General features: G+C 40.6%; 2 protein-coding genes across 3 annotated transcripts in view; both read left to right on the plus strand.

Moving 5' to 3' along the window:
- IYD (iodotyrosine deiodinase) overlaps positions 1 to 15,055 on the plus strand; it is a 28,637-nt gene extending 13,582 nt beyond the window's left edge. For both annotated transcript variants that reach the window (XM_068677072.1, XM_068677071.1), the window contains 4 exons: positions 7,981 to 8,175; positions 10,200 to 10,359; positions 12,258 to 12,414; positions 14,434 to 15,055. In XM_068677072.1, the coding sequence (XP_068533173.1) occupies positions 7,981 to 8,175; positions 10,200 to 10,359; positions 12,258 to 12,414; positions 14,434 to 14,616 (695 nt within the window). In that variant the 3' untranslated portion in view covers positions 14,617 to 15,055. The remainder of the gene's footprint in view (positions 1 to 7,980; positions 8,176 to 10,199; positions 10,360 to 12,257; positions 12,415 to 14,433) is intronic.
- Positions 15,056 to 21,099: 6,044 nt separating this feature from the next.
- PLEKHG1 (pleckstrin homology and RhoGEF domain containing G1) overlaps positions 21,100 to 26,823 on the plus strand; it is a 198,284-nt gene continuing 192,560 nt past the window's right edge. The window contains exon 1 of the mRNA XM_068677079.1: positions 21,100 to 21,122. The gene's annotated coding sequence lies outside the window, so the exon portion shown is untranslated. The remainder of the gene's footprint in view (positions 21,123 to 26,823) is intronic.

Here is a 26,823-nt window from a genome sequence, read left to right on the forward strand (position 1 = left end):
AAATAATCATCTTTCCCTTAATGCTATTTGATTCAAAGCCAACGTATTTGCAAAACAGACATGTCCTTTATCTCCGGATAAAATAAAGTAATTGCACCATGCTTGAGAAATTTTTCTTCAGCAGGAAAAAGCCCAGCCTCAGTGAGGAGAGCATATGGCCACCTTGGAAGGGATTTGTTACTCTGCTACTGCTACAATAAAGGATCAAACCATTTTCACCTTGTTGTCAGTGTTAAAACTTTCACTGACTACAATAGATGTCAAAATGTAAACATGTAATATAAACAGTTTTTCTTAACACTACAGAATATTTTACCTGTCTTACAAATTCTTCTAGTTTACGAATGTATCTTTATTAAAAAACTCATTTCTACTTGAACGTCTTAAGTTGGCTTGTGCTTTAAGATGAAGTTCCTCTGAAGAGAATTTGATTGAAAAATCGAGTTAGAGGAGATGAAGCATTTTTAAGTCCTTGCCTAAGACTAGGGTAGGTTGCTTTGGGTAAACAAAATGAATTTTGAACATCCCCTGAGTAGGAAAAGACCAAGTCTTTGGATGCTTGGCCATGACCAAAGGGCACTTTGCCAAGGGAATGAAGCAGGCTGACCATGCACAGCCCTCTTACAGTGCTGGAACACTCACTGCAAAGGGCAAGTTGTGCTCTTCAGTTCCATTAGAAAGGCACTGAGCTTGCTCAGGCGTCATCAGCCTTGTGAACCTCCTTTCAAGTGGCACCAGCAGGGGATGTTTTCCCTGAAAGGGGCATACCTTTGAGCAATGAAGTGTTTGGTGTAGTTAGCTGATCTGCTTGGTCAGGCTCAGTAGAGCCTCTTAATGGAGGAAGGGGGAGGACCAAGTGCTCCTGTCTCTGTTACGCTTTCAGCATCTGAAGAGAAGGATGTTTCTCAGTGCAGAAACACAGTTCTTTGGTTAAGTGGCAAGCATTCAATCAGTCTATTTGTTTAATGCCTTAGCTGGCAGTACTTCAGAGTTGTTTGCATACCCATCTGTCCTGTATCTTCTTCCTTAATTTATGAGATCTAGAATGAGAGACTCTTCTGCTGCAAATTGGTAGGAATGGCCTGTATACGTGGCCATATCTTACAGTAGGCCTTGTCTGATTACCAGTTAGACACAGCTCAAAAACATGTTTCTTCAGCCCTGTGTTGAAGCATGAATCACAGGGGGTCTCTCTTAGTGGTGGGCATCTGATCCCAAAGCGGTGGTACCAGGTCTCTCACTGCTTCAGGTTTGCACAGTTAGATCTAGATTGTTGCAAAGAGGAGTTCTGGCAGATTATTCAGCCCAGGGATTTTAGTGCACATTCATTCTGAAATCACATCCTTCCCTAGTTAATTACTACAATACACCCTGCTCAAATCAGGAGCAAACATAAGTTAGTTTCTGGGTCATATATTCAGATCAATACAATTGATGGATAAGGTAAATACAGACCCAGTTTACAGTGGTGTGGAAGATCAGAATGAATTTTATTTACACCCTTATTAGTCTGGGGATAGTTGCAGAGATTATTAGCAAATGCATTTTATTGCTATGTATTTAATTGTGGGGACTTCACCTGGTGGTGTTCATAAAGAGTGTAAAGCAATGTGCAAAGGCCTAAAAGTTCCATCTCTTCTCAGAGTGCAGTGCTTGTTGCTTATGGTATTTTTTGTAATAGACCTCTCCCACTTAGAAGTATTTCTCCTCTTCCTGAGTTCAAAGGTTCCCCATATATTTTAATAATGATAATACTGACACGAGTGAGACAGTATCAATTTAATATTCCAATTTAATTACAATTCATGTTTTGTGTCATTGAAGAACACAAGACTTACATGGACATCGTGCATCACTGTGTTTATTTCCCTTCTGCACGCACCTCCAGTCTTTGCCATTAGCTGACTGAACTTGAAGACTGACCCCTTTTCAATACCTTGCTGTAAGGCTATTCCAGAACTTCATGCCATGGGTTAAAAATCCTCTTCTGTCTGCCTGCCTAAACTTACTTAATAGCAGTCTATACCCATTTTTTCATGTTCCATCCTCTTTTGCTAGTTCCAGTGCTACATTTCCAGACCTGGTGTATAACCCTCCTGTGGTTTAGAGACAGAAATCAGATTCATTCTCAGCTTTCCATTTACTAGGTAAAACACTCCATTCCTTTGAAAATCTTAAGAAACCTTCTGCAACCATATTACAGTTTGAAGTTCTCTTCACAATATTTTTTGCTGACTTCTTTTTTCCAAAGTCTGTCTTTCCCACTTGACACTTATTTTGTTTAAGATCCCTGACTAACTCGTGGGGTTTCAAGGGTCAGCATGCTAGCAACTATTTATATCCCGCAGGTAAGGCACTCTATCTCCTTTAGCTTCCCATTAGTGACACATTCAGTTCAGGATTGGATTAATTACTGGAATTCCTGTAGTGGCATATTATGTAGCGGTCTGCCATCAATCAAGCAAAAAAATCACATGGTCAGTTGCCCAGCACTTTAGGTCCAAAAATCCACAGCCTTTCTTTGTACGCATTTAATCATGTTCCTGTACATTGTATCTTTACACGGAAAAGAGAATAGGAAGAGGAATTCTAACTTTAGGAAGCAATTCCTTAGAGAAGTAGCTGAAAGAACTCCTTTGAAAGCAAGCACTTTAGTCTAGACTAAGGTTACTAGTGAGGTTTCTCAAGGATCAGTCTTGAGACCAATGGTTGATTTTATCTTGTATCCTTTCTCAATACCAAGGATGTACAAGTGAAATTTCTTAATGACATAAATTACAAGGAGCCAATAACACAGAGACTATCAGTGTGGGTAAAACAAGTGGCCAACAGAAATTAGATACGATGTCATTGTATTCAAGGCGAGTTTACATTATTTGGAACTTAGTAAGTATTGCTGTTATAAACGGAAAATTTATTCCTTGATTTGTAGGCTGATTATAAGTTTCCATGTGAAATGCTGGGAACAACACAAACATCATCCTAAAATCCATCCAGAGTGGAATTTTAGATAGAGAAATAGCACTTCTACTATGAGATTTCACTTCGGATATCTAAGCCAAAATTATTTCAGATTTGCTCAAAAAGCAGGAAGCCTGATGACTATTGTAGATGCACAACAGAACAGAATTGATGGGAATGTTGATAATGTGGTTAACAAGATAATAGACTGACTAGCAGGATGTCTGTTGTCCATCAAATGATGGAATACACAGAGATGTAAACAAGAAATTTGTAGTATCATATAACGTGACCATACAGACAGAAATATGTCCAAACATAGATATTAAAGATATAGAGAGCATGTACTAAGCAGATGGTGCTGATAATGATTTTAGCTTAGCATATGGATAAGATTAACTGCTAAGAATGAATGGTAGACACATGGTAGAAAAGAATAAATAATAGATGAATTTATTTAAAAGAATATTTCCAGGAGAGCTTTGATTTTGTGCATTAGTTCTCTCATTTCTAGGTTCTTCTCCTGCCTCATCCAGTATTCCCATTTTGAGTGCATTCAGAAGTTTAAAACTTAAGTTTAGATAAGATGCTTCTCATATTTTAATTCTCCCTAGTCACCTCACCTTTGCCCCATGTTCAAGATTTTTGAAGAAATATTCATTTTTTTTTGCCACACAAATATTATGCTGAACCATCTTGGCCACACAGCAGCTGCTTTTCTTCTCTTCTGCTTACAAGGAAAAAAAATCCATGCAAACAAACCACATAAAATTTAATTCAGCTTGACCGTAGGTAATACTGCAAATTTTATACTTTCTAACTTACGAAGTTTTACTTTCTGTGCTAACTAATAATTTTCTTTTATTCCTAGTTGCCTATAGATATTTTATTTGATATTTTTATTCAAACAGTTACGTGTATGATGAATTTTATATCTCTGATTTAAAGAAATGCCAAATCTCCCTGATTTCTGATTTCCAAGTTCTTCAATCTGAGTTCTCCAACTCATTTTTATTTAATCCCCCATTTTCCCCTAGTTAGACTTACTTTTCCTTAACTTGCCATTTAGTCAATTAAATTGAGTGAACTGATAATCTCAGTGTAGAGATTTATTTATTTTTTTAAATTTTTTTGGAGTGTCCTCCCATCTCACTGAAACCAAAGCTAAGATAATCACCACATCATGAAAAGAACCAGTTATTTGATAAAGGTATTATATTGTTCAGATGGGAAGACTGGTTTCTAGTATTGTCATAGTATTTCCTTTTCAGTTTGTACCTACCAAGCTGTGCTTCCACCATATACTCTATAACAATGACGCAGTTGAGGCAACTCTCTCTTAAAGACATGGCCTTATTCAAGTATGACTTGTTTTAGTCATGCTACTTTTGTGTTTCTTTGCAATCTACCACAACATGAATTATTCCCTAATTTTATTAATTAATTTCTTGAACATGTCAAAGCAGGTACTGCTATTGTTCCCGCATCTTGTTTTTTGCCTCCACGTCATGTCTTTTTTTAAGTGAGAAACCTGAACAAAATTTGTCGGCTAAATCCCAGTTCTAGAGTGTTTTGTCCATTCTAAAAAACTGATGGAGAGAAGACAGAGAAGCTTAAAAATGTAGTCCTTAGAACTCATACTGCAATTGATCACTCTTTAAAGTATCCAGGGCTTCAAGGGAGCTGGATTCAACAATCCTTGCTGTTTATCCTTCTGTTCTTCAACATTTATGTATGTATTGATGGCTTATCATCTACCTGACATTCCTCTCCTTGTGTTTCAAAATCAGATAGATTACATAAATTTCCTCCAGCCTTTGCTCCCATTTGACAAACCTCTTTTGTAAAGGTTTCAGTAGTTTGTAGACCAGTCCCAGTATCTGTGATTCAGAATGATTTCTGATGGTTTTGCAATAATAGTAGAAAAAGAGATGACCAAGCAGGACATGAATTAGTTTAGGAGCCAAGGTTAGACTATAAAGCCTCCTCCATCAGTGGCTGAATAAAAAGGTACAATGCATTGAAAGTAGTTCCTGCTTTCTGAACTTTGATAAAAACCTCATTAGAAGAAAGCAAACAGTGAGAGCACATAAGAACTCTTGGGTCCCGGAATTAAGTTTTTATTTGACTATTTCTAAATTATTCTAGAATAGAAATAGTCTATTCCTATTTCCCAGGGCACTCAGATTTGTAAGCTTGAGAAATGGGTAGGGATGATCGCTACAGCATGCTGATATGAACACAAGTAGTGTAGTTTGACCTGAAATTTTCACCAGGACTCTATTCTAATACCTACTTTCAGTATAGTTTTCTGGTCAGATTCTAACTTCTGACACACCTGTACAACCTCAGCTGATTTAAGTGATTTTTTTGTTTTGTTTTCATAAAAATCTTTTTACCCATGTAGAAAATCCTCTTATGTACATGCCTGTAGATAACATTAAGACGTGTGTCAGTCAGTGTTATTGTTAAATCTTAGTTCGGCAACAAGTATCTTGGTTGTAGTAGAAAAAACACTATACATAAGATGAATTTGGAGAGACCAGCTGAAGGCTGCAAACTATCTTCCAGGCCCATAAGACCTTCAAGAAAAGCTTTCAGGAGAATTCATGCACTCAAAGCATATTTTTCTGTTCTGTCTGTATCAATGGGCCTGAGAAAGATCATTCTCTCCGTAACCTTTCCCTTCTGGCTTGCTTTTACAACGTGTGATTCAAGTTCACATATATACAGCTTAAGACTACAAAGCAATTATGCATTGGCTAATACACATGGTGGACAGGTAGGGCTAATGAGTTACTAGACTGAACAAGGATACGTTTATCATTCCTAATGAGACACCTGAATTTCTCTACTGGCAAGACAGTCCTCAGGCAAGTCAGAATGGGTTGCTGATTTGCTATCCTGCAGCTCCTTGTTTTTTCCCTTAGGGTTTAATACATTCTGGTTTCATCAATTCTTCTCTCCAATCCTTCAACTGTCAGCAATCACTGTCTCAGCTTATGTCTGTGGAAGGTTTTTAACTTTTACATTTCACTTTTTAGCCCTGCTGGTGCAGGGGGAGTGGGGCCAGCCTGTCCTAACACACTTGTATTTACCAGCTTTCTGACACGGTGCCCAACTTTTTCTTTGAGAAGCGTGTGTTAAGGAATATGAAAGACAATTTCTTTGGGCTAGAGAAAAGTATTTTTGGATGCATCTGTGAGTGTTTCGGTAGGGATAAAGCATTCAAGGGAATCTCTTAATTGTCTTCACTTCTTTGGTTTACATCATATTCCTTGTTCTAATAAGCAAACTGGACTACTTCAGAATAAAAGTAAACCATGGATATGCTCCTCCAAAGCACTTGGAGTGCTCCAGCTACTGATGGATGTTTAGTTCATTGGAACAACTTAGACCTCCTGCAGAATAACAGCTCTAAAACATGTACAGTGCTGAACACCGGGTCCTTGGCAGAAGCTCTTTCTTTTGACATATCCACTTGTGTTGCATCACGCTACTTGCTAGTGTAAACATAGCCTTTGTAATCCAGTGGTATTGCCTTCACTGACTGTGGAGGAGAAGCAGCAAAAAAGAGGGTGTGAAAGTTTCTGAAAGAGAAGGTGATCAGAATCCTAGCAAAGAGCAAGCTCTAGGAGTTAATTGCTATTGAATAATGGATAATTTACTGGGCTAAGTGTAAAACTCAAAGGGAATGCTATAAAGAGCTGTTCTCTTCCTCCTCTTCAGTTTGAGTGTGCAAGATTCCCACAAAAATATTTTTTACATCTGGTCTCTGATTCCCATTACCCTGGAGCCAGGTTCTTCCAGACTTGACAATGCAGACATGAAATGCTAAAAGGGACAAACTTTCTGGGTAACTACTTTGTATGTAAAATTAAATTTCTGTTGTTTGGGGTCCAGAATCGCTCTTTAGGTTCAGCACATGAAACTGGGTATATTGCAGCCTCTCGCACGTGCTAAGCCACACTTGTTAATATTTCACTGCTGATTATAAGGTGGACAAAAAAAATCAGCTTGGTCTCTAAGGCAACTGCATACTACTAAAACACAGAAGTAATTGATGTTTGAATTTGCACTGCAGATTGCTGTGATTTTGGAATAACAACCTAATTGCAACTGAAAAAGAACTGGAATACTTTTTCCTGACTCAGCCCTTTGTAGCAGATTGCTCAATACTATTGACTAGCAGAAATGCAAAATTTAAATGGCTTTAACTTCCATGTCATAGTTGCAAAAAATGCTATCTTTGCTGATTCTAGGAATGCAGGGGAGAAACAAGAAATTTCAGAGACAACAGAAAATTCATTTTATGGTATAAGAAAGCCAAAGGGACAGCTTTCAGAGAAATGAGGAACCATTTTGAGTTCTTAAATTAAAGACAAGAAACATGATATCCTGCATTTGATATGTTGTTATCCTAAGTATAGATGCCATTTACCCTTATGCTGAAAGTATCGTGAAACCAAAGAACTTAACCACAAAGTCACATTTGTACAGAGCCTAGATTGTAATGCTTCTGCTATGAAACAGAAATATAGGAAGAAGCTGACATTCAGCTCTTCAGAGGAAATTTTACACATCTCAGTAGTCAAGCCATCTCAATTTCAGTAATTTGATTGGTATTTTTTTCTCACTAGACTGCTTGGGGATGCACATACATGTTCACATTCTCTTACTGAGAAAAGTACCTTTTCACTACTGTTTCAGCCTGTACTCTACTTTTACAGGCACACTTGTAGACTGAAGTACAAAAGGCTGTAACTTCTTCCTAGATGGCACTTGCTACAGCCAGCCAGGACTCTTCTGCCTCTTGGTATTTAAACAATGTGTTTGTTCAGTAGCTGCAGCTTGGGATCAATGAGTTGTGTCAACTGGAACCTCAGACTTTGGCTTGCTAGTAGTGTAGAAATGCAATGTATGCCAATGCTGGCCAAAGTGCATTACAGTGGAGAATGGCAAAGATGCAAACAGGTTTCTCCAACAACAAAATCCCTAACCAATCTTATTTTCTTGCAGAGGTTGATGAAGAGTGGCAAGGACTTGATGAAAATGTTGCCCATGTCCCCTTCTTTGCGGAGCGCTACTCTGAGGCTGAAATGATTAAAAGGTCACAGGCCTTCTATGAACTTCTCAACAAGAGGAGGTCTGTCAGGTTTCTCAGTGATGAGCCGGTCCCCAGGGAGGTTATCGATAATGTCATCAGAACAGCAGGTGGGTACTGAATGGTTCAAGGTCTGAAAGACAAAAGCTTCAGCATTGCTGCTCCACTGTTTAAAAGCAGTATGGAAAAACCAAGGGAATTGGCACTTGGATTACGGTGTTCCTAGACTCACCTGGAGCCACAATAAGTAAGCACCCATTGATTGTTTGAAAATTACTCACTTGAACAACTGTGTGTTGGGGACTAGTTCGGAGCATTTCCAATTCTCTTGTATTTTCAGTGAACCCAAAATGTAAAGAGAACATTTCAACAGCATGAAACAAAATCTTTTGTTTTAAGCTTTAAAAGATCTTTTTAAAACTAAAGTTTAAATACAGTTAAGTGAAAAATCTTCCAAATATAAACACTGAAGTCCTTTCTCTCAGAAGCGTCAAAGCATGTGTACTTCACATACTTCAAAATTTAATTCATTGTGATATTATACCTTTTTTTTTTCCTGTTGTTGCTGTTTTTTTCCCCAGACAAATTGATTAAATTGTCCCAGCTATGTGAAGCATTTTGGATGACATAAATGGTTAAGGATTATTATAGGAAAAAGGTTTCAGTCTGAGAACAAAACAACTTTTCCAGTCCTTTCAGCATCAGTGCCAGGCCCCTATATGACTGGAGTGTTACGCTGAGGACCCTGATTGAGGTTGCTTAAGGATCAGATATGAATTTTCATTTTTTTGGGGAACTTGTATTTCAAATCATTACTGTAATGTCCTCACCTAATCTCATTTCTGCTTTAATAACATTGACTTCAGCCAGTATTGGATTTGACCCTCATTATTTCTCTTCTTCTGTGAACCAGTCACTGTTAGTATAGCAAAGTATTCACAGGCTGCCTTACAGGAAAATTCAATAGCCCCTAGTAGGATTAATAATAAAGAGAATCTTAGCATTTGAGGTGCATTGTTTTCCCTTTAAAAACTGTAAGCAGCTTTGTTACTGCACTGTAATGAGTCTCCATCTTCCTCTAATTAGCTGGGAGTCATTAAAACACTGAACATGTTTTGGCAAATGCAGCAAAGTGAACAAGCCTGGAGTGCAGATGAAGTACTTTGTAACCCTGAAAGCTTTGGGCTGTGCAGAAGAAAATAATTAAAAAAAAAAAAAAGGGCAAAACAGAAATGTCATCAGTTCTTATCCAAAACAGAAGAGAGATGAGGTTCTTGATACAAACACATTTTAATATAAGAGATAGGTAGTTCAAGCTGCTTATTCAGTGCTTCTCAGGCTGAAATCAGTGCTTACATAAGCAAATATAATATGTATTCAAGACCTTCAAATATTTTTAGAATGTTTATGAGGGTCTAGAGAGACCTGAAAAATGTCCTTAGCCTATTTCTCTGTGAGCTAGTACAGATAACTGTGTTCTTCAGCCTCTGGCTTTCATCTGTTAGGCAGTTAAAATATTCACTGATAGTGTTGGTGTGTAATGATCAGGGCTGAATGAGCAAGTGCAGATTTAATATGTGCACACCTACGTGCACCAGCTGTCTTTGGGACAACAAATGCAGACCTGTGTGCTATATGGCAGATGTCTGCATTGTGCAGTTCCTCATCGTTGTCAGCCAGCAACAGATTCCTGCGGATGGTTCGTTAGCCTTGTTTCCCTGAAAGCCATTAGCTTTGCCCTTCAGCTAAAATCATTTCTCAGAGTTGGTTGCATATTCAGACGATGTGTTGCTTTGGGTGTAATATTTGCATTAACATTACTGCATCGTCAGATTGCCTCATCATAAAGAACCACAAAGGAATTTTTACAAATCCCTAATGTTTCTTTCCTGTAAGATGGCTACCTGAAAGGACTAATCTGTCATTGATTGGGACTTCACATTCTTTGAGAAACAAATGTGTAGTCTGCCTGCCAAAACTTGTCTCAGTCCTTTATTCCCCCAGCTCATCAGCTTGCTTTCCCATCGCTCTGATGGCCAGTCTGAAAGCCCACAAAGAGCTGATATCTTTCACTGCATACCCTCACTCATCATCGTGCCAAGTGTTTTTCATCATCTCCTGTTCTTTTACCAAGGTACTTCACCCAGTGGAGCGCACACCGAGCCCTGGACCTTTGTGGTGGTGCAGGATCCAGATGTAAAACATAAGATTCGGGAGATAGTAGAAGAAGAAGAAGAAATAAACTACAAAAAAAGGATGGGAGACAAATGGGTTAATGACCTGAAGAGACTAAGGTATGAAAAAATCAAGTGGCTAAGGGGTTCAAAACCATGTTTTGCTCTAGAGAAGACTGTATTGGGAGGTTTTTTCTTTTTGAATTTCTTCCACATATTTTCAGGAAGAGAAAAAAAACTCTGAAAGTATTCAGTTCAGTTTTAAAAAAAATCTTATTTCAAAATCTTATTTCAAGTCTGTGCTCCTTAAACTCCCCAGTTTTGTGGTGCTGCTTAGGAGGGCAGCTGTAAATATTTCCCACTTCCTGATTACAGAAAAAGAAGGAAGATGAGATCAGAGACTCCCAGCTGGTGAGTTGCCAGGGTCTATATATTGTGGTCCTTTTGCTAACTCACATCTGGGAAGAAGAATCTCCTGTCTAAGGAAAGTTGGAGCTCCCACCCAGGAGGAGCTAACATATTTTTTGACTGTCTCTCTTAATTCTGGCCACCTTGTTCTATGGGTCAGGTGAGATGCAGCACCTGACAGACACACACAGAAACAAACAAAAAACAAAGAAACTATGAAAAATCTCACGCCACGTGTGCTTCAATTTTACCAGAGGAAGAGTGAAATATATGATTCAAATATTCACCTCGCCCATCCACGTTGTATGGATTTGTCTTAATTCTCAAGATGATGGGAATCTTACTGAAAGCACTACAGTCTAGGAAACTGAAGTGATGAAAGAAGCGTGTCTTGATTTCTCCTTGTATCCTTTTCTTACTCTCTCCCTCCCCCTTTTAAGATATTTCTAAGACTTATGATTGCAAAGAAAAATATAAAAATGTGAGTAAAGCCTTGGTGTCTGATCTGTAAAATTGCCTCCAGTAAAAAGTGATTACATATTCTCCATTTTGAGACTTTTCCAAGCATTTGGAACCATCTTTTTTTTTTTTTTTTTTAAATTATATATATAGCCTTTATTTCCTGAACTTTTTTCCTATTTCTTTCCTGGTGTTTGTCAAACAATGAAACTCCCAAAGTTATTAAGAGTTTTGCAGCTGACTGTGGTAGCCCCAAGGCTAGATCCTATGCAAGTGTTGAATTATGCAGTATTTAATTTTTTGAAATGCCCTGCAAAGACTGCCTGACTCGCTTAGCTTCACACAGTGGGAAGACATCTACTAAGTCTTGGCTTGTCGTATGAAGCATATGCACAAGCTTTATAGGGTTAATTTGCCCAATTTGTTTCATAATGTTATTATTTTTCAGGTGGTTTTGTGCTATGTAAACATATGCTATGCAAACTACTAAAATAATTTATTTTTTGTACTTTGAGTGAGAGCAGTACAAAATAAACTGTTTTTTTTTTTTTTTTTTTTTTTTTTTTTTTTTTTTTTTTAAATAAATCTGACATCATTTTTGTATATATTCTCACAGTAGGAAATTGGGAACAAAATAAATTCTAACAGGGCTGAAATATCCAGAAATAGAATAGCAATTTTTGCTGTGAGAACATATTCAGGTTTAGACATTAGACCAAGTAGTTTTGATATTTTCTGCCAGCAGTTTTCCCTGCAATTACAAAAAAATGTTGGCACTGATAGTAACAGGTAGAGCTGCAGGTTTGCAAAATTTCAGGAATTAAATCATCTCAAGGACAAATGCTCCTGAGGCCAGTTCAGAGATAAGAGGTCAAGACCTACCTCCTACTTTTATGCAATTCTACTCTTCAGAGGGAGCACATCAATTCTTCAGCTGAATGTGTTAAACCTCAGAAGTCTATTCAAGCTTTTTGCAGAAATGTTTCTATTTAAGGTGATAACACTTATTCTGTATGGGGATTATGTTTTAAATTTTAGCCTACTGCTATAATTGTCATATAACTTTACTGCAACATTACAGACAGTAAATGTGACTTACAGTAAAGTGAAAGGGTTGCAAAATAAATGTCTTTAATGTTTTTCTTTTGCAGAACAAATTGGATCAAAGAGTACTTGGACACTGCTCCCTATCTGATCCTCATTTTCAAGCAGGTATATGGGAGGCTTCCAAATGGCAAAAAGAAGACCCACTACTACAATGAAATCAGTGTTTCTATTGCCTGTGGCATCTTGCTTGCTGCTTTGCAGGTATGTTGACAGCACTGGCATGCTGGGCTGGGAGTCAGTATACTGGTCTGGATTACGTACCAAAACTATTCAGCACAAATGAGGAGGAAACCCATTTTAGATTTTAACATTATCAGTCCTTCAGACTGCTCCAATTTCTAGCAATGTCTTAGTTTTGAGGTTAAAAGTTATTCTGCACAGGTCCACGTCTGTGGTGATTCCTATCCTCAGTGCTGCTTATCAAGAGGAAAAGCGTGGTGCAGCTTCCTTCCAGAGTTGTCACTGTTCTCCTGCCACAATGTCAGCAGCTGCAGTTTCTGCTGTATGTTAGCAGGGACAGCAAGGGTCTGCAGGTTAGCAAAGCTTGGCTGTACAGTACTGCATTAACACCGTCTTTTCAGTAACCCCTAAAAAATGGCTTGAGTCCAAATCATTGTAGTTCGCAATACTGGAAAAATATCAGGGACATATTTTACAGAACAGGCTGTACTATTTCAATCAGGCTTTTGGAGGCATTTCTGAAAATGAACTGATTTCTAAAGCTCAGCATGCTTGATACCAACCAATTGGATTTTCTCAGTGGTTTCTCAGTGTTCCTTTCTGCTCGATGTATCTGATGTACTCACACAAGTGCTTAACTAGTGAAGTTATTCTGATTGTTAGCATGGCCTGTCAGCAGGGTAACAGCAAGCTGCCACCTCTTTTATTAGGCCAATTCCCTACCAGGAACTGCCATTTCTCCTCCATTCTGTTCTGAGTGACATTTCCTTGCCTGCATTTCTGTTCCTTAGGAGGTTCTTCAGGATGGGAAATCTGAGAGGTAGGCAGTGCAGATGCACGTCTCTGGGGTACAGATGTTCTGCAGCTGCACAGGGGTCTTGAGAGCTGAGAGCAAAGAGGATGCACAAAGAGTAGGGCAGAACCGGTGCTGTGTCACTAATGCCTTAATCAAATCAGAAGCAGCAGGAGAGACAAAGCCCCACTTTCCCCCCAGCCAGCCCACCATCAGGTGAGACTTCTGAGGCTCCCTACTGACTGTTAGGCTCCTCAGTGCTGTCTCTTTCCCAGCTCTTAGAAGTTAATTGACAACATTAAAGGACACAGTGCCATGGACTCATAGCATTCAACACCACCACTACCAGCTCTTCTCTTCAGAAGATCATAGATGTTAACATGAGAGGCACGCTGCCTGAGTAAGTCTCCCTGGCTGCTTTTTATATCTTGAAGACTCCCCGAATGCTTTCATTAGATGCAGGAAGAGACTGAAATCCACAGGCACAGCTCTCAGGAAGCACCTCAGCTGTATGCTCGTATTTTGGATAGTGTCAGCTATTTACTTTTTGTCAGATCATTTAGCTTTTACCTAAGAGCATTTAGTGTGTTTTTGTTTGTTTGTGTGTGTGTGTTTGTGTTAGGGAGATTTTGTATGAGGAGAAGGAATGATGCATAGACTTATTCTGGGGTTCTGATATAAGCCAGGACATTGGCCATGGTGAGAGATACCAACAGGCTCCTGGACAAATTCTGAGGCACGTCCTCTGCTCCCTGTTCCTGTGAGGTACCACTCTTGAGCAGCAACAGGTGTTCACAAAGACATCTTCCTGCCAACTATATGAGGGCAAGAACCAAAGCCTCTCTCTGTGTGAGCCAGACGATCCCCATGGGATGACACTCCAGTGATATATCCCCACAACTGCTTCCCAGCTTCCTGTAGCCACGGGCCCACCCTCATGCTGTACACTCCAGGCAGGCTCCTGCTGTACAACACAGATACGTCAGAAAGAACAGGGCTATTTCCATTAGTCTGTGTTATTGCTGCAGTGGAGAAATGTTGTACTTTTCTGTAAGCAAAACAGGCATCTTTCATGGTACTGTCGAGGCAATTAGTAAATCAGTTGTAAAGCCTGCAGAAGAGTGTAATGAAACCGGTATAAGTGGGCTAGGCGATATGAGAAATGTGCACAGGTCTCACAAGAGTAATGGATGCAGCTTGCCAGCACAGCTGTTGGTCTCACTCCCTTCCTGTGGGTCTTGTTGCAGAACGCAGGCCTCTACACCGTGACCACCACTCCCCTCAACTGCGGCCCTCACCTCCGGGCGCTGCTGCGGCGCCCAGCGAACGAGAAGCTGCTCTTGCTGCTCCCTGTGGGCTATCCGAAGAGAGATGCCACTGTGCCTGTGCTGACCCGAAAGCCCCTGGAAGACATCATGGTGGTCGTGTGAGCCCAGTGCCACGAAGAACGAGCACACCCTACTGCCAGAGAGTAAGCAGCAGCCCGCTGACCTGGTTGCTGCTTTTCCTGTGTATTATGCCCAGCTTTCATGCTCATATGTCGCTGCTGCTCTGGCTGTTTAGACCTGCATGTCTTTTAGTGCTAATAATCAGGGTGACTGCTTCTACTAATAGCAGCAAGCAGTCAAGCACTGTGTGCTTGACAGGTGCTGTATTATCAGTGAACCTAGCCAGTTCTTCCAGTGGATACATACAATAGCATTTAAATGACCTTCATCACTTGTTTTTTCTTATGCATCGTTGGGACAAATCTTCCCTTGAACTGGAATGTATCTTCTCCTTATGTGTTTGTGATTACCATTATACAGCTATTTTTACTTCAGAATTTTAATGGAGGTTGTATTTAAAGGTATAAAGAGGTATAATCAACTCAGTTGTCTTGCTATTGATCAGTGTGTACTATTTAAATGTTACTTCACTTTGCTGTGTTCAGTTTTGTGTAGGAGGAAGATATTTTTCCCATATACAGGAGCATTTTCCCTACTTGACTGAACTCAAAAGCCTTCTCTATACCAGACAGCGGTTTCTTAAACTACTGCTAGTGCAAGTGCCTGCAGCTGTGGGGGATCTAGCATGAACAAGGCATCCAAGTGATTTCCTTGTTGCCATTTATTTATACCTGTGGCAGGCACAGCTGGATCCCAGGGCAGCTCCCAGTCATGCCCTCTATATTTGCTGCTTCCACTGGGAGAGGCCCAGAACTCCCTGTTTATACCTGAAACTATATCAATTTAACACTCTGAAATTTAAACTGCTTTACAGACTCTAATGCATGAGAGGTGCTCCATGTCATATTATAGCAGGCATATTTTAGTTGATTTTAAGGTCATTTCTCACAAAAGCAAGGCTCGTTACTAAAAGCCTTGTCTCTGGGCAGGGTTTGAACTGGCACCACTCAGTTACTGCACTGGAGGAATTTGCATTGCTGATGCCTGTGTCGGCAGAGCCCTCTCGTGGACTCAGGTTTCTGCTGGCTATATCTGTGTAGCCAGTTCTGTACCTACAACCCTATTTTGTGAACAGTGTGGGATAAAAATGCTGGAAGAGAGTAGTCCTTTCCTGAAGCTGTTATTTACTCTCACTCCCTGTTACAAATACCTTCAGGCAAATCCAGCTAGGTTAGCCTCAGCCCTCCTTATGGATTGCTCCAGTTAACTCACTTCACTTTATCTGAAATCAGTTAGGGCATATTTCACAGAATCACAGAATTGTGTAGGTTGGAAGAGATCTCAAGATCATCGAGTCCAACCTCTGACCTAACACTAACAAGTCCTCCACTAAACCATATCGCTAAGCTCTACATCTAAACGTCTTTTAAAGACCTCCAGGGATGGTGACTCCACCACTTCCCTGGGCAGCCCATTCCAATGCCTCACAACCCTCTCAGTAAAGAAGTTCTTCCTAAGATCCAACCTAAAACACCCCTGGCACAACTTTAGCCCATTCCCCCTCATCCTGTCACCAGGCACTTGGGAGAACAGACCAACCCCCACCTCACTACAGCCTCCTTTAAGGTACCCGTAGAGCATGATAAGGTCACCCCTGAGCCTTCTCTTTTCCAGGCTGAACAAGCCCAGCTCCCTCAGCCGCTCCTCATAAGACTTGTTCTCCAGACCACTCACCAGCTTCGTTGCCATTCTCTGGACTCGCTCGAGCACCTGCATGTCCTTCTTGTAGTGATGTAGTGAGGGGTCCAAAACTGAACACAGTACTCAAGGTGCAGCCCCACCAGAGCCAAGTACAGGGGAACAATCACTTCCCTAGCCCTGCTGGCCACACTGCTTCTTATGCAAGCCAGGGTGCTGTTGGCCTTCTTGGCCTCCTGAGCACACTGCTGGCTCATATTCAGCTGACTATCCACCAATACTCCCAGGTCCTTCTCTGCCAGGCAGCTTTCTAACTACTCAGCCATCTTCAAACTTCCAGATCTAGAGGAACGCTTTGGCTGCAGCCTAAAAGCCACGTGTACAGAAGCTCCCCCAAACCAGCTAATCTTCTCCCTGTGACCTGCCAGAAAACAGCTGTCCTGGTTTCAGCTAGGATAGAGTTAATTTTCCTCCTAGGAGCTGGTAGGGTGCTATGTTGTGGATTAGGATGAACACGCTGATATTTTAATTATTGCAGAGCAGTGCTTACACCAAGCCAAGGATGCTTCTCGCTTTGTCCTGCCAGTGGGCAGGCTAGGGGTGCAGCAGGAGCTGGGAGGGGACAGACCCAGGACAGGTGACCCAAACTGGCCAAAGGGGTATTCCATACCCTCTGATGTCATGCTAAACAATATATAGGGGTGGCTAGCCGGGATGGGGGGCCCTCTGCTCGGGGATAGGCTGGACATCGGTCAGCGGGTGGTGAGCAATTGCGTTGTGCATCACTTATTCCGTACACATTAGTAGTAGCAGTACTATTATTGTTATTATTATTATTATTATTTTTTTCCTGTCTTAATAAACTGTCTCTGTCTTGACCCACAGGCTTCATTTTCCTATTTCTCTCCCCCATCCCAGAGAAGGAGGGGGGAGGGCAAACGAATGGCTGTGTGGTGCTTAGCTGCCGGCTGGGGGAAACCGCAACAACAGCAATGTAGTCATGTAACCAAATTAAAGCCAAAACTTTCAGCCTGGTCCTTGACTTGAATGGGGAGTGAGGATCTGGATCCTGGCATTTATATGTGATAGTTTATATGCAGGCAAAGTAAATACTGCAGTCAGAGGTCATGGCACTAGATTTTGAAAAGTCCTGCATAAAGAAGAGATCTCAGAAAAGCATATTTAAATAACATTAAAGTCTTCCTGATTGCTATATTCTTTATCTGTCGTGACTAGACAGATGAAAATCTATGACGGCAATTTTGCCTTTTAGGTCATTTTCTTTTTTCTTTTATTTATGTTTATTTATCTTATTTTAACAGGCTCTGTACTAATTTTCCTCACAGAATGACTAGCAGAAATATGACCCTTACGCATCTTTTGTAGTTAATTCTTTAGGTCAACTCTAACCACTAAGCCCCTTGTCAGGTTATTTCTATTAGTGATAAGGAGCCATTGACCTTAAAACATTGAAGCCAGGTAGATGAACTTATTCCACAAGGCCTCTTGACTCCACCCTTGTGAAGTGAAATCTGCCAGGTGGGGATCATTTGACCTTTGCTATATAGAAAGCATGAGGGCTTATGGGAGGAGTTGCCTCCCCAGGGGAGTTTGAGGCTCGGGTTACCTAGGGTGCTTTTCTACTGTCCTGGTCCCTAGATTTTTGTGCTAGGGACAGCATTCCATGGAGTCTTCAACCCTTTCTTTAGCTTTAAAGATGCTGAGATGGTCCCTGGCTTAAAACGAACTAGTTCCCTGTCTAGCACTAAGAATCATTGCTTAGGACTCACATCTGAGTTTCTTTTCTCTTACGTGAACAGCCAGAGAGACTCAGCCTCCCTTCTCTGTTGAGTTTGGTGCTGCCTAGTCTCAACATTTTCAGTACTCAGTAGCATCCCCCAGACTACTGTATTTTGAGATAGATTGCACTCCCCTTACTTCATGTGGGAATCCTATTTTTCTGTCTCAAGGGTGAATGGTGTAAGGCACTTATAAATCTTTGCAGATTGTCATTATTGTCAATTGCCATGTAAATTAAGGCCTTGCAGGTACCTAATACTGTTTCTTCTTCCCTTTCATTTGTTGTCTGGTTTCTACCAAATATTATCTATTTGGTGAAATGCCTTAAAACAACAGTACTTTTTAATTAAACAACTTTTTTTTTTCCCTCTCTAGGTCTTCCAGTAGCTGACAAAGTAGAAAGGTGTGCTTCTCTCTCTTTCTTGTATAGAGTTAGAGGCAATGCCAATTTAATCCGCAACTGAGGCTCTGCAATGGTGCAAGTCTCTCCTACTGCTTCAAATTCAGTGATGCAACCTGAGTTTATGCTAATCAGCTTTCAGGGACTGAACCAATTTAAAGCTTTTGGACTATGACAATTCTTTGAAAACATTCCCACAGGTTTATTTTCTCCATTTTACATTTGTTTGCTATCTCATTCAAAGCAGTCAGGACTGGTTTGTTTCTCTGTTCTTTGCACTAGGCACCATTGTTAGAATCAGAATCCTGATCTAAGAATATTGCATGGAATGTTCCAGCGATTCATGTCAATAGAGGGCTTGAAGGGTAAACCTTGAGTCTCTGATATCTGGGGATAAGAGAACAAAGGGGTCTCAGAATAACTGCTAACTATTGTGACTATTGCATGGGACACCAGGCAAGTCTCTGATATCCGGCCAAGATGGACAAAGAAGGATGAGGACAAAGGCTGGGAAGAAGACTACGAGCCTTCAGCAGGAGTGACCCCCAGAAGGACCACCGGGGACTGATGCACCAGTGGGAGGGTTTGGAATCTGGGAACTAATTATAATAACCCTGCCTGTTCTAGAAGTAGTAATGAACATGTATTAGCCTAGGAGCATAAAAAGCAGCTGCCTGATGTAATGTGTGCGCATGTTGGAGGAGCCCAGACTCCCTGCACACCCAGTGCTCTTTACACAAATGAAATAAGAAGAAATTTTGCCTTTCAATGCAGAATGTTATTAATTAAATTTAAAATTGAAGTTATCATTTAAATTGTTTTTAGACTTAACTAAGGATTTTTCATTTATTTGGATGAGCAAACTGTTTTTTCAGGAAGAAAACATCTTGAGGGAATCAGGTGAGATTTAATTTTTACATTCATGACAGGATTAACAAAACAGGATGGAATTTTAGTATTTATTCTCATAATACCTTATGGCCATATCTCTGAAAGGCTCTGGATTTGGTCTAACTGCTTCTTTTATAAAATGACGTGAACAGAACTCAGAGGAGAACAGAGTCCTTTAGAAAACTTAGCTGAAAATACTGGTTTTCTAGCATCACAGAATAACTGAGGTTGAAAGGGACTTCTGGAGTTCATCCTATTCAAACCTCTGCTCGAAGCAGGCCTATGCTCGAGGTCTTGTCTAGTCAAATCCTGACCATCTCTAAGGATGGAGCCCATAGCTTCTCTGGGCAACCTGTAGGTATTTTGAGCAATCAAGTCTCCTCTGAGCCTTGTGTTCTCCAGACAAAAAACACAGTCCTGGCCAGCTTCGTGGGCTTGCTGCATCATGTCACTATCTTTCTTGTACTGAACAGGCTAAAATCAGTTGCAGTATGCCAGATTTGATCTCACAAGTGTCGAATAGAGAAAAAAAAAAAGGATCACTTCCCTGGATCTGCATGCTCTGCTTTTACTAATGCAGCCCAGGATGTGATTGACCTTATTTGCTGCAAGGGCACGTTGCTGACACACATTCAGCTCTTTGTCCACCATGTACCCTGGGGTCCTTTTCTGAAGAGCTGATCCACAGACAGCTGGCCCCAGCCTCTGCTGTGACACTGGGCTCTTCTATCCCAGATGCAGGATGTGGATATACTATTGATGAAATCCATGGGGATCCTATCAGCCTATTTGTGCAGACTGTTCAGCTCCTTCTGAATAGCATCCCTGCTCTCCCAAACCTGTTAAGTGTGCACCCTGCCCTGTTATCTTTTGCCCTTGCTTTTTTTAGTTTATGGTAACCCTACCCCCCCCCCCAAAAAAAAAAAAAGAGCTTACAAGCTGAGTAAGCAGCATTTTGTTGGGGCAGGGAGTGTTCCTCTCTGGGAAAGGGTGAGGATGGAGCAAAGCATGGCCGGGGAGGGAGGACAGCTGTGCTCAGCAGCCCTTTGCCTTGAAGGTAGCGAGGGTGATGTTACAGCATTTGCAAGTTCAAGTGTAGGTCATTGGGTTTCCTTTTAGTTAGCTCGAGGAAGGAAGCACCAAGGAGGGTGGGAGAAACGTCACCATGGAGCACAAGGTGCCTGTGTATGGCTTTCTATATCTGTGAGAGGACTACTGGTGGTCAGATGCTGAGTGGCTCAGGGATGCTCAGAAAGGCATCACAATTGTCTCACATAGAAGGAAACACCAGGGTGAGACAGGGAGAAGTGTTGTCCAAAACCAGGCTGTTCCTGAGTCTCCCTTTAGCGAGAGGGCACGGTTGGCAGCCTTTCTGAGCTAAGTGACCTACCCACCCTGCTGGGAGGAATATTTGGCTCAGCTTGCACTCTTGGGAGAGCAGAGCTTTCTTCCTTGAACTGTATGGACAAATCTGTATGCATTCAAGGACCCTAGTTGTCTGAGGTTTGCTGAATAAGTGGGCTTGAAATCAGGTGTCTGTGGTAGATGGTGGATTTTATCACAACCCAGGTGATTAAAGGAATGGGTATCACCTGTTTCTGGAGCTAGGAATCACAGAGAACTGCCTGTTTTATCTTGCTGCATGGATGGCCAAAGTGCCATTGGTTTCAGTTTGCCCTCAAGTACTGAGCTATAAGCTATTGTGCGTCAAAGGAGCAGCAGCATCCCTGCCCACTCAATTGTCATCTTTTCCTGCCAGGTGAGCCAGAACCCAACAGATAGCTGATCCTGCTAGAAAAGTTTTGTTTTGTTTAAATTAATCTCACTGATACAGAGCATGAGCTCTGAGGATTCTGCTATGCTGGTATATGCCCATTTCTTCTGTAGCTTAGAATTCACCCATGTGATCAAGATTTTGACAAGCTAGTTGAGCTGTAGTAACCATATAAGTGGTTAGTGTAGTAACCATATAAGCTTTTAGCTTTTAAGGCTAAGTGGTGTTATCTTGCACCTCATGGAGATGATTGTGCCCAAGAACAGCTGCTGGGTTTGAGCTGCTGCATGGGGTTGTATTAAGCCGGACCCCATCAGATGTGTATCTGAGCACTTCTTACCATGTGAATTTATGTTAATACAATAAAAGCAAAGCAAGTTTTGGGTGTAAGTAACTTGGTGCTGTGTACCCCAGATGAACAGAGGCATGCAAGCTGTAGCCTCAGACTGTGGTTTTGCTCATAGCCACAGCACTGCAGAGACCTTTAAGCAAGTACATAGGTGTGCAGTCAGCATTGGATTGATTTACTTCTCTTGTTGCTACATAGATCTCACAGACTCTTGAAAAATGAATCTTGAGGAAAATGTTCAGTTCCCACTCCAAGGCAAGACCCCTAGGTCCCGAATTCTACGTACTGATAGAACAGCAGTAGTCCATTGCTCTGAGCAAAGCACTTGGAAGAAATAAAGCATAAAAGCTAATTCTGACAGCTGGGATTTTTTTATTTTTTCCAGAAGGGCTCAGCCTTGGTTTCATGCAGCTGTTGCTGATCAGGCAGACCTCCATAGACATCATTAGGAAGAGATTGTCTGCTGTATTACTTTTGGAGATTTCTGCCCACCTGAGCTTACTTATCCGCTCAGCTTTTGCAGAACAGGCATTGCAATCATGACTCATAACTCTTAAGGCATTTCATTATTTCTTTGGCTAACGTGACCTGTATAAGACATCCAAGGGAGCTGTAACCTGTTGAGTCTTTGCCTCATATGGATGGATCTCCCCTCTGTCTGTGGAGTGTAAGTGATAAGGAGAGCATTTAATGGTATGAAAGCTGGCCAATGTGTCCTTTCAAATCTAAGATTGGAGAGAGTCATTGGAGCTCAAATCAGGAATGGAACAAGTTACCAGCTAAAAATCACACCCTGTGGTGGTGTGGGTGGAATCACTATTAACCTTGGCTACAAAACTGGAGCTGCATTGAACTGCTGGTGGAAACACAGACAACAAAGGTAGTCCAAGACACAGGTAGCACAGTCCAAGACGTGGGAAAACAACACTGATCAGCGAGATATGCGATGACCATAACCTTAAGCATCAGTTACCCAGTCTTTTGAGACATAGCAGCTGATGAGGAAGTGTTTGAGGCATTTTTTCAGAAGAGAGCTGTGAGTTATGTGGAGTTATTATAAGGCTGCCCTGAGCCCTCTCCTACCTGATGGTAAGATCTTGTCATGAAGATCATTAGTGACTTGGCTTGAAAGGGAGAGACTGGAGTCACAGTTTTTCCTAGAATGTGACTGTATTGGTGGAGTTGTCCAGAGGAACAGCTCTTGAAAATATCAAGTTCAAAGTATGTATATTGAGAGTAGGGTAGACAAAAGCACAGCTATGGAGAACCATAAAAGCCATAATACAGGCGGGATTTAAATCTGGAGCAGATCAGAGGATCTGCTTTAACAGACTGACTTCTTTTCTGTTGGATATGCAGTGGGGACAGTGTTCTGTAAATTACTTGCTGGATTTTAATGAAACTTTTGTGTCATTGTTTTATTGTGTAAATGGTCCAAACATCACAAGGCTTTAAGTGTTTTCATACACATTCATTTAATTTGATCATGGGATTCATGCGGCTTGCAGAAGGCTGTCACAACCAATTCTCTGTGGGACCAAGGCAAAGGTACCAGTCTTTGGTAAAGAGAAATATGTTCCCCACGAGCTTACTGTGAACCACATGTACACAAAAGTAGTATTGTAAGGTAGAAGGGGTAATAAAAACTTTTGGCATTGCTTTCCAGGGACAAATAGGTATGAGATGTGATGTAAATCTCTTACAGCAACTATTCTTGGTGATGTGAGGTAATCAGTCAGTTCTGACTTCTGATTTTGTTTAAGCAGCATACTCAGTGTTCATCCGAGTCACTTCCCTAACATGGTGACCTAAAAGAATAGCTTTGGATAGACATATCTATAAACCAGTAGCCAGAGAAAAAAGGGAAAAAAAGCCAAAATATTTTGTTAAACTTGCAAGAGCCTGTGAGAATGCTTCTTCTGCAACAGACCGAGAGGTCTTGCTGGAATCTCAAGGTCTAGCAAAAGTTGACCATGACTTGCTTGGATGAAGTTAATGAGGGCCTAATGACCTAAAAGCACAAGACTTTATGTGGGGGAGAGGCATTTGGGGTAAGGCGTGTGAAAGGTTTTAGCAAGGGTATTTTTGGCGTCATAGCATTAATTAGTAATTAGTGTGTTAGTTAATTAGCGTGGTCAGCCCTTTTTCAGTCTGAAGGTCTTAGGCCACTTTCTATAATAGTGTGACCTCTGTACCCCAGTATGCTTGTTCTTCAGGTATTACACCTGAAGAAAAAAGAAACACAGGGAGACAAGTGGAAACTAGTAGGCAACACAGAAGTATCTAAAATGGTGAAAGAGATGAGGAGAAAAAAAAGCTTTCCCACATTGTCATAGTGGTGTGGGTTCTGGCCATTCTGTTTGCTCTTGCTGAAGAGTTGAGATGTGTTAAATTTAGAGCAGACATAATTTACAGAGGTTGTGGGGCTACTGAAAAATCTGTGTGACTCCTGAGAATATGTGAAAGGGTACTATTGAGTGAAGACTTAGCTGCTGCCGAGTAGGACAGTTATGGCACCACACCTGCCTACTGTGCCTTTTATTTCTCAAAGTGCTTTATAGGTTTAGTATGGTACTGCACCTTATTCTCTAATTTTGGTTGTAATTTCTTTTTGATGGAGAATGGAGACAAGGCATGTGTTGAGAGCAGAATTATTTTAAATTCAGTGAAGTATAAGTATTGGTCAAAACAAAGAGGTGGTATAATCTATAAGCAGAGTATTGAACAGTTATACGTGGCTTTATAAATTTAAGTATTAAGTAATCAAGTATTTTATGTAGTTCTCTAAAATGTTAGAAGGTAGAAGATTCTCAGATTTTTAGAGTGTATTGTCAGTTAACTTTGGTAGTAGCTGATTCTGCAAAGGAAAGAAAAGCAAACTTCAAAAGGAAGCATTGAAATATTTATAAATGCGCTATCACTTCAGAAATCAAAAGCCACTGGAGATACTGACTCATTTTCATTAACTGCATTTTTTGAGAAAGCATGAAAGAATTGTGATTATTTCCTTTTACTGCTTTGGAGACCAAAGCTACATATGCAAGTGTAATAACTTGAAAGAGATTTAGGATCTGTTTCATGCTGAACTGTATTTCAGCCTACCCTTGAAATGAGAAATTGTATTTCCAAGCTGTCTGCTATGTTAGGAAGTCAGGCCTACAGCTGATCATCTGTATGTAGTATTCTAGACTGCATTTCAGCTTATGGGTACACTATGAGTTGAATGGGGCTTGGTAGCTCATTTCTGTAGCTCAGTGAGACCCGAGAGACAAACCTGATACACAAACCTCAAATAAACTGTGTCTTGAATGTCTCACTGTGCTACAATAGCTACAATTTGCTTCTCCCTTCCACCTGGTACACCTTGAGTGCCTTCATGTTGAATGAACAATAGCAAAGTAATGACTGCTTCTTGTTTATCCATTTTTCTAGTGTGATCTAACTCAGCCTCTTCTCTGCCCTTCATTTCACATCCATTTTATACTATATTTTTGATGTAGGTACTTTCTGAGCTTTGTGCATTTTGTTCCTTTCCTTTTCTATGTCAGTACAGCACCTGGACTCCATTCACAACAAAAAGCAATTCTTATTCCACAGTGTGTCTTCCTCTCTACTGAGTTTATTATATCATTTGCGTATAATTAGACAATGAAACACAGAATAGAAGTATGAATGGAGCAATAAAGAAAGGTTACAGCAAGCTGCTGTTAACATTTGTCTATTTTAACTGCCAGCAGGAAATTTGGGAGATTCTAAATACCTCCTTCCCTGTAAATAGAAGAGAGTGCATCTCTCTGTGGTATTACTTTCCAGTTTCATTTAGTAAGTTGTTGATGAACAAATTGCAAAGTTCAAGAATGTAATTATTTGGAATTAGGAGTGAATTTCTTTAGCACATAATTGATATTCTGTGGATCATTTGATTAGCAGCTGAAAACAGTTTGTAATTGATGCTGCAATTAGCTAGTGCAGTGCTCACTCCAAATGACTGCAGAGTTATAAATTTGTGCTGTTTGGTAGAACCAATTATCCATCCAGAATACAGAGTCAGTGCGGCTTGACTTCCAATCAACTTATGCTGAACAAATGACAGGCTTCATAACCAAACATACAACTTGAGACACTCTTTTATTGAGTATTCTTGAGATAGGAGACTACAAGAACATCTACGGGAATCAAAGGTGGAAAACTCTCAAACATGCCTGTATCAAAAATTGAATTCACTTCCTATGAATTCTGACTGCACTAACATTGTTAGATATCTGTGGGTTCCCACTTCACAGTTTCACATCTCACTGGAGATGCAGGGCAGAGTGATCGATCGTTGTGTGAAAAAGAGCATGGAGAGCAGCCTTGAGAGGTGGAAGACCCTTTGAATGACTATTATCTGTGAGATTTCCTTGCAGAGCATGAAAATCCTTCTGGATCAAAGGCTACGTATTTTCACTTACATAGTCGTGCAGCAGATTTTTCTCACTGGAGGGATGTGTTTCCTTCTATCTCTTGTATATTGGAAAGGTAGGAAAAAAGTTTTTTATTGCATTATTTAGTTTCTCAGATAAAGTCTAGTCATTTGTATTGAGATTTTCCTTGTTCATATGTAGAAACGATAATCTTTTTTTTTATCTCCATCTGCTCCTGCTTGTCAAGGAAATACATGAAGTGCTCCACTCTATTTACTACCATTTCCTGATGGCCGCTAGATGGCATAAGAAGACCATGTACAAACAGAAGACTTTGCCTTGGGAATGAGTCGGTCATTAGGTCTGCTTACTGCTGTTACCAAGTCACAGATGTAATAATATGTATCTGAGAATAAAAACCTAGAATCTTGTCTGTAATCAAAGAGAGATTGAACTAAAAGCACAGAATACTGTGTGTGCACAAAAAGCTTAACAGTTCACTGTAAATGCAAAGAGTGAGACTTGCCTCATTCAGGCCCTTGTAGGTGGGGTTTTGCCTCCTTATATACGGGACCCAGCTTTATCTTGTCACAGTTGTATATTACCATATGCCTATATAGTGATATAGGTACAGAAAATTTCGTGTTAGTCGTCCAACAGACTGTCATGTTCAGCAGGTGTCTTTAAAAAAGAAAACAGTCACTATTTTCCAGCCACTTCCTTTCATTGAATTCATTTACTGTTTATTTCCCTTCCTCTCCCATGTGTCTTCATGCTCAGGTTCAGAGTGCTGCAAGCCCAACCAGCAAGCAGCTAAGTCATGGCATGCTGTCACTTTTCTCAGGAGGAACAGATCCAGCTCCAGTCTACTCAGAGGCTCTTACTCGCTAATATAAACCACAAGGCATGGCTTGTCCTCTGAGTAAAACACACA

This window comes from Anas acuta, chromosome 3, assembly GCF_963932015.1.
Source record: "Anas acuta chromosome 3, bAnaAcu1.1, whole genome shotgun sequence".
Classification (NCBI taxonomy): domain Eukaryota; kingdom Metazoa; phylum Chordata; class Aves; order Anseriformes; family Anatidae; genus Anas; species Anas acuta.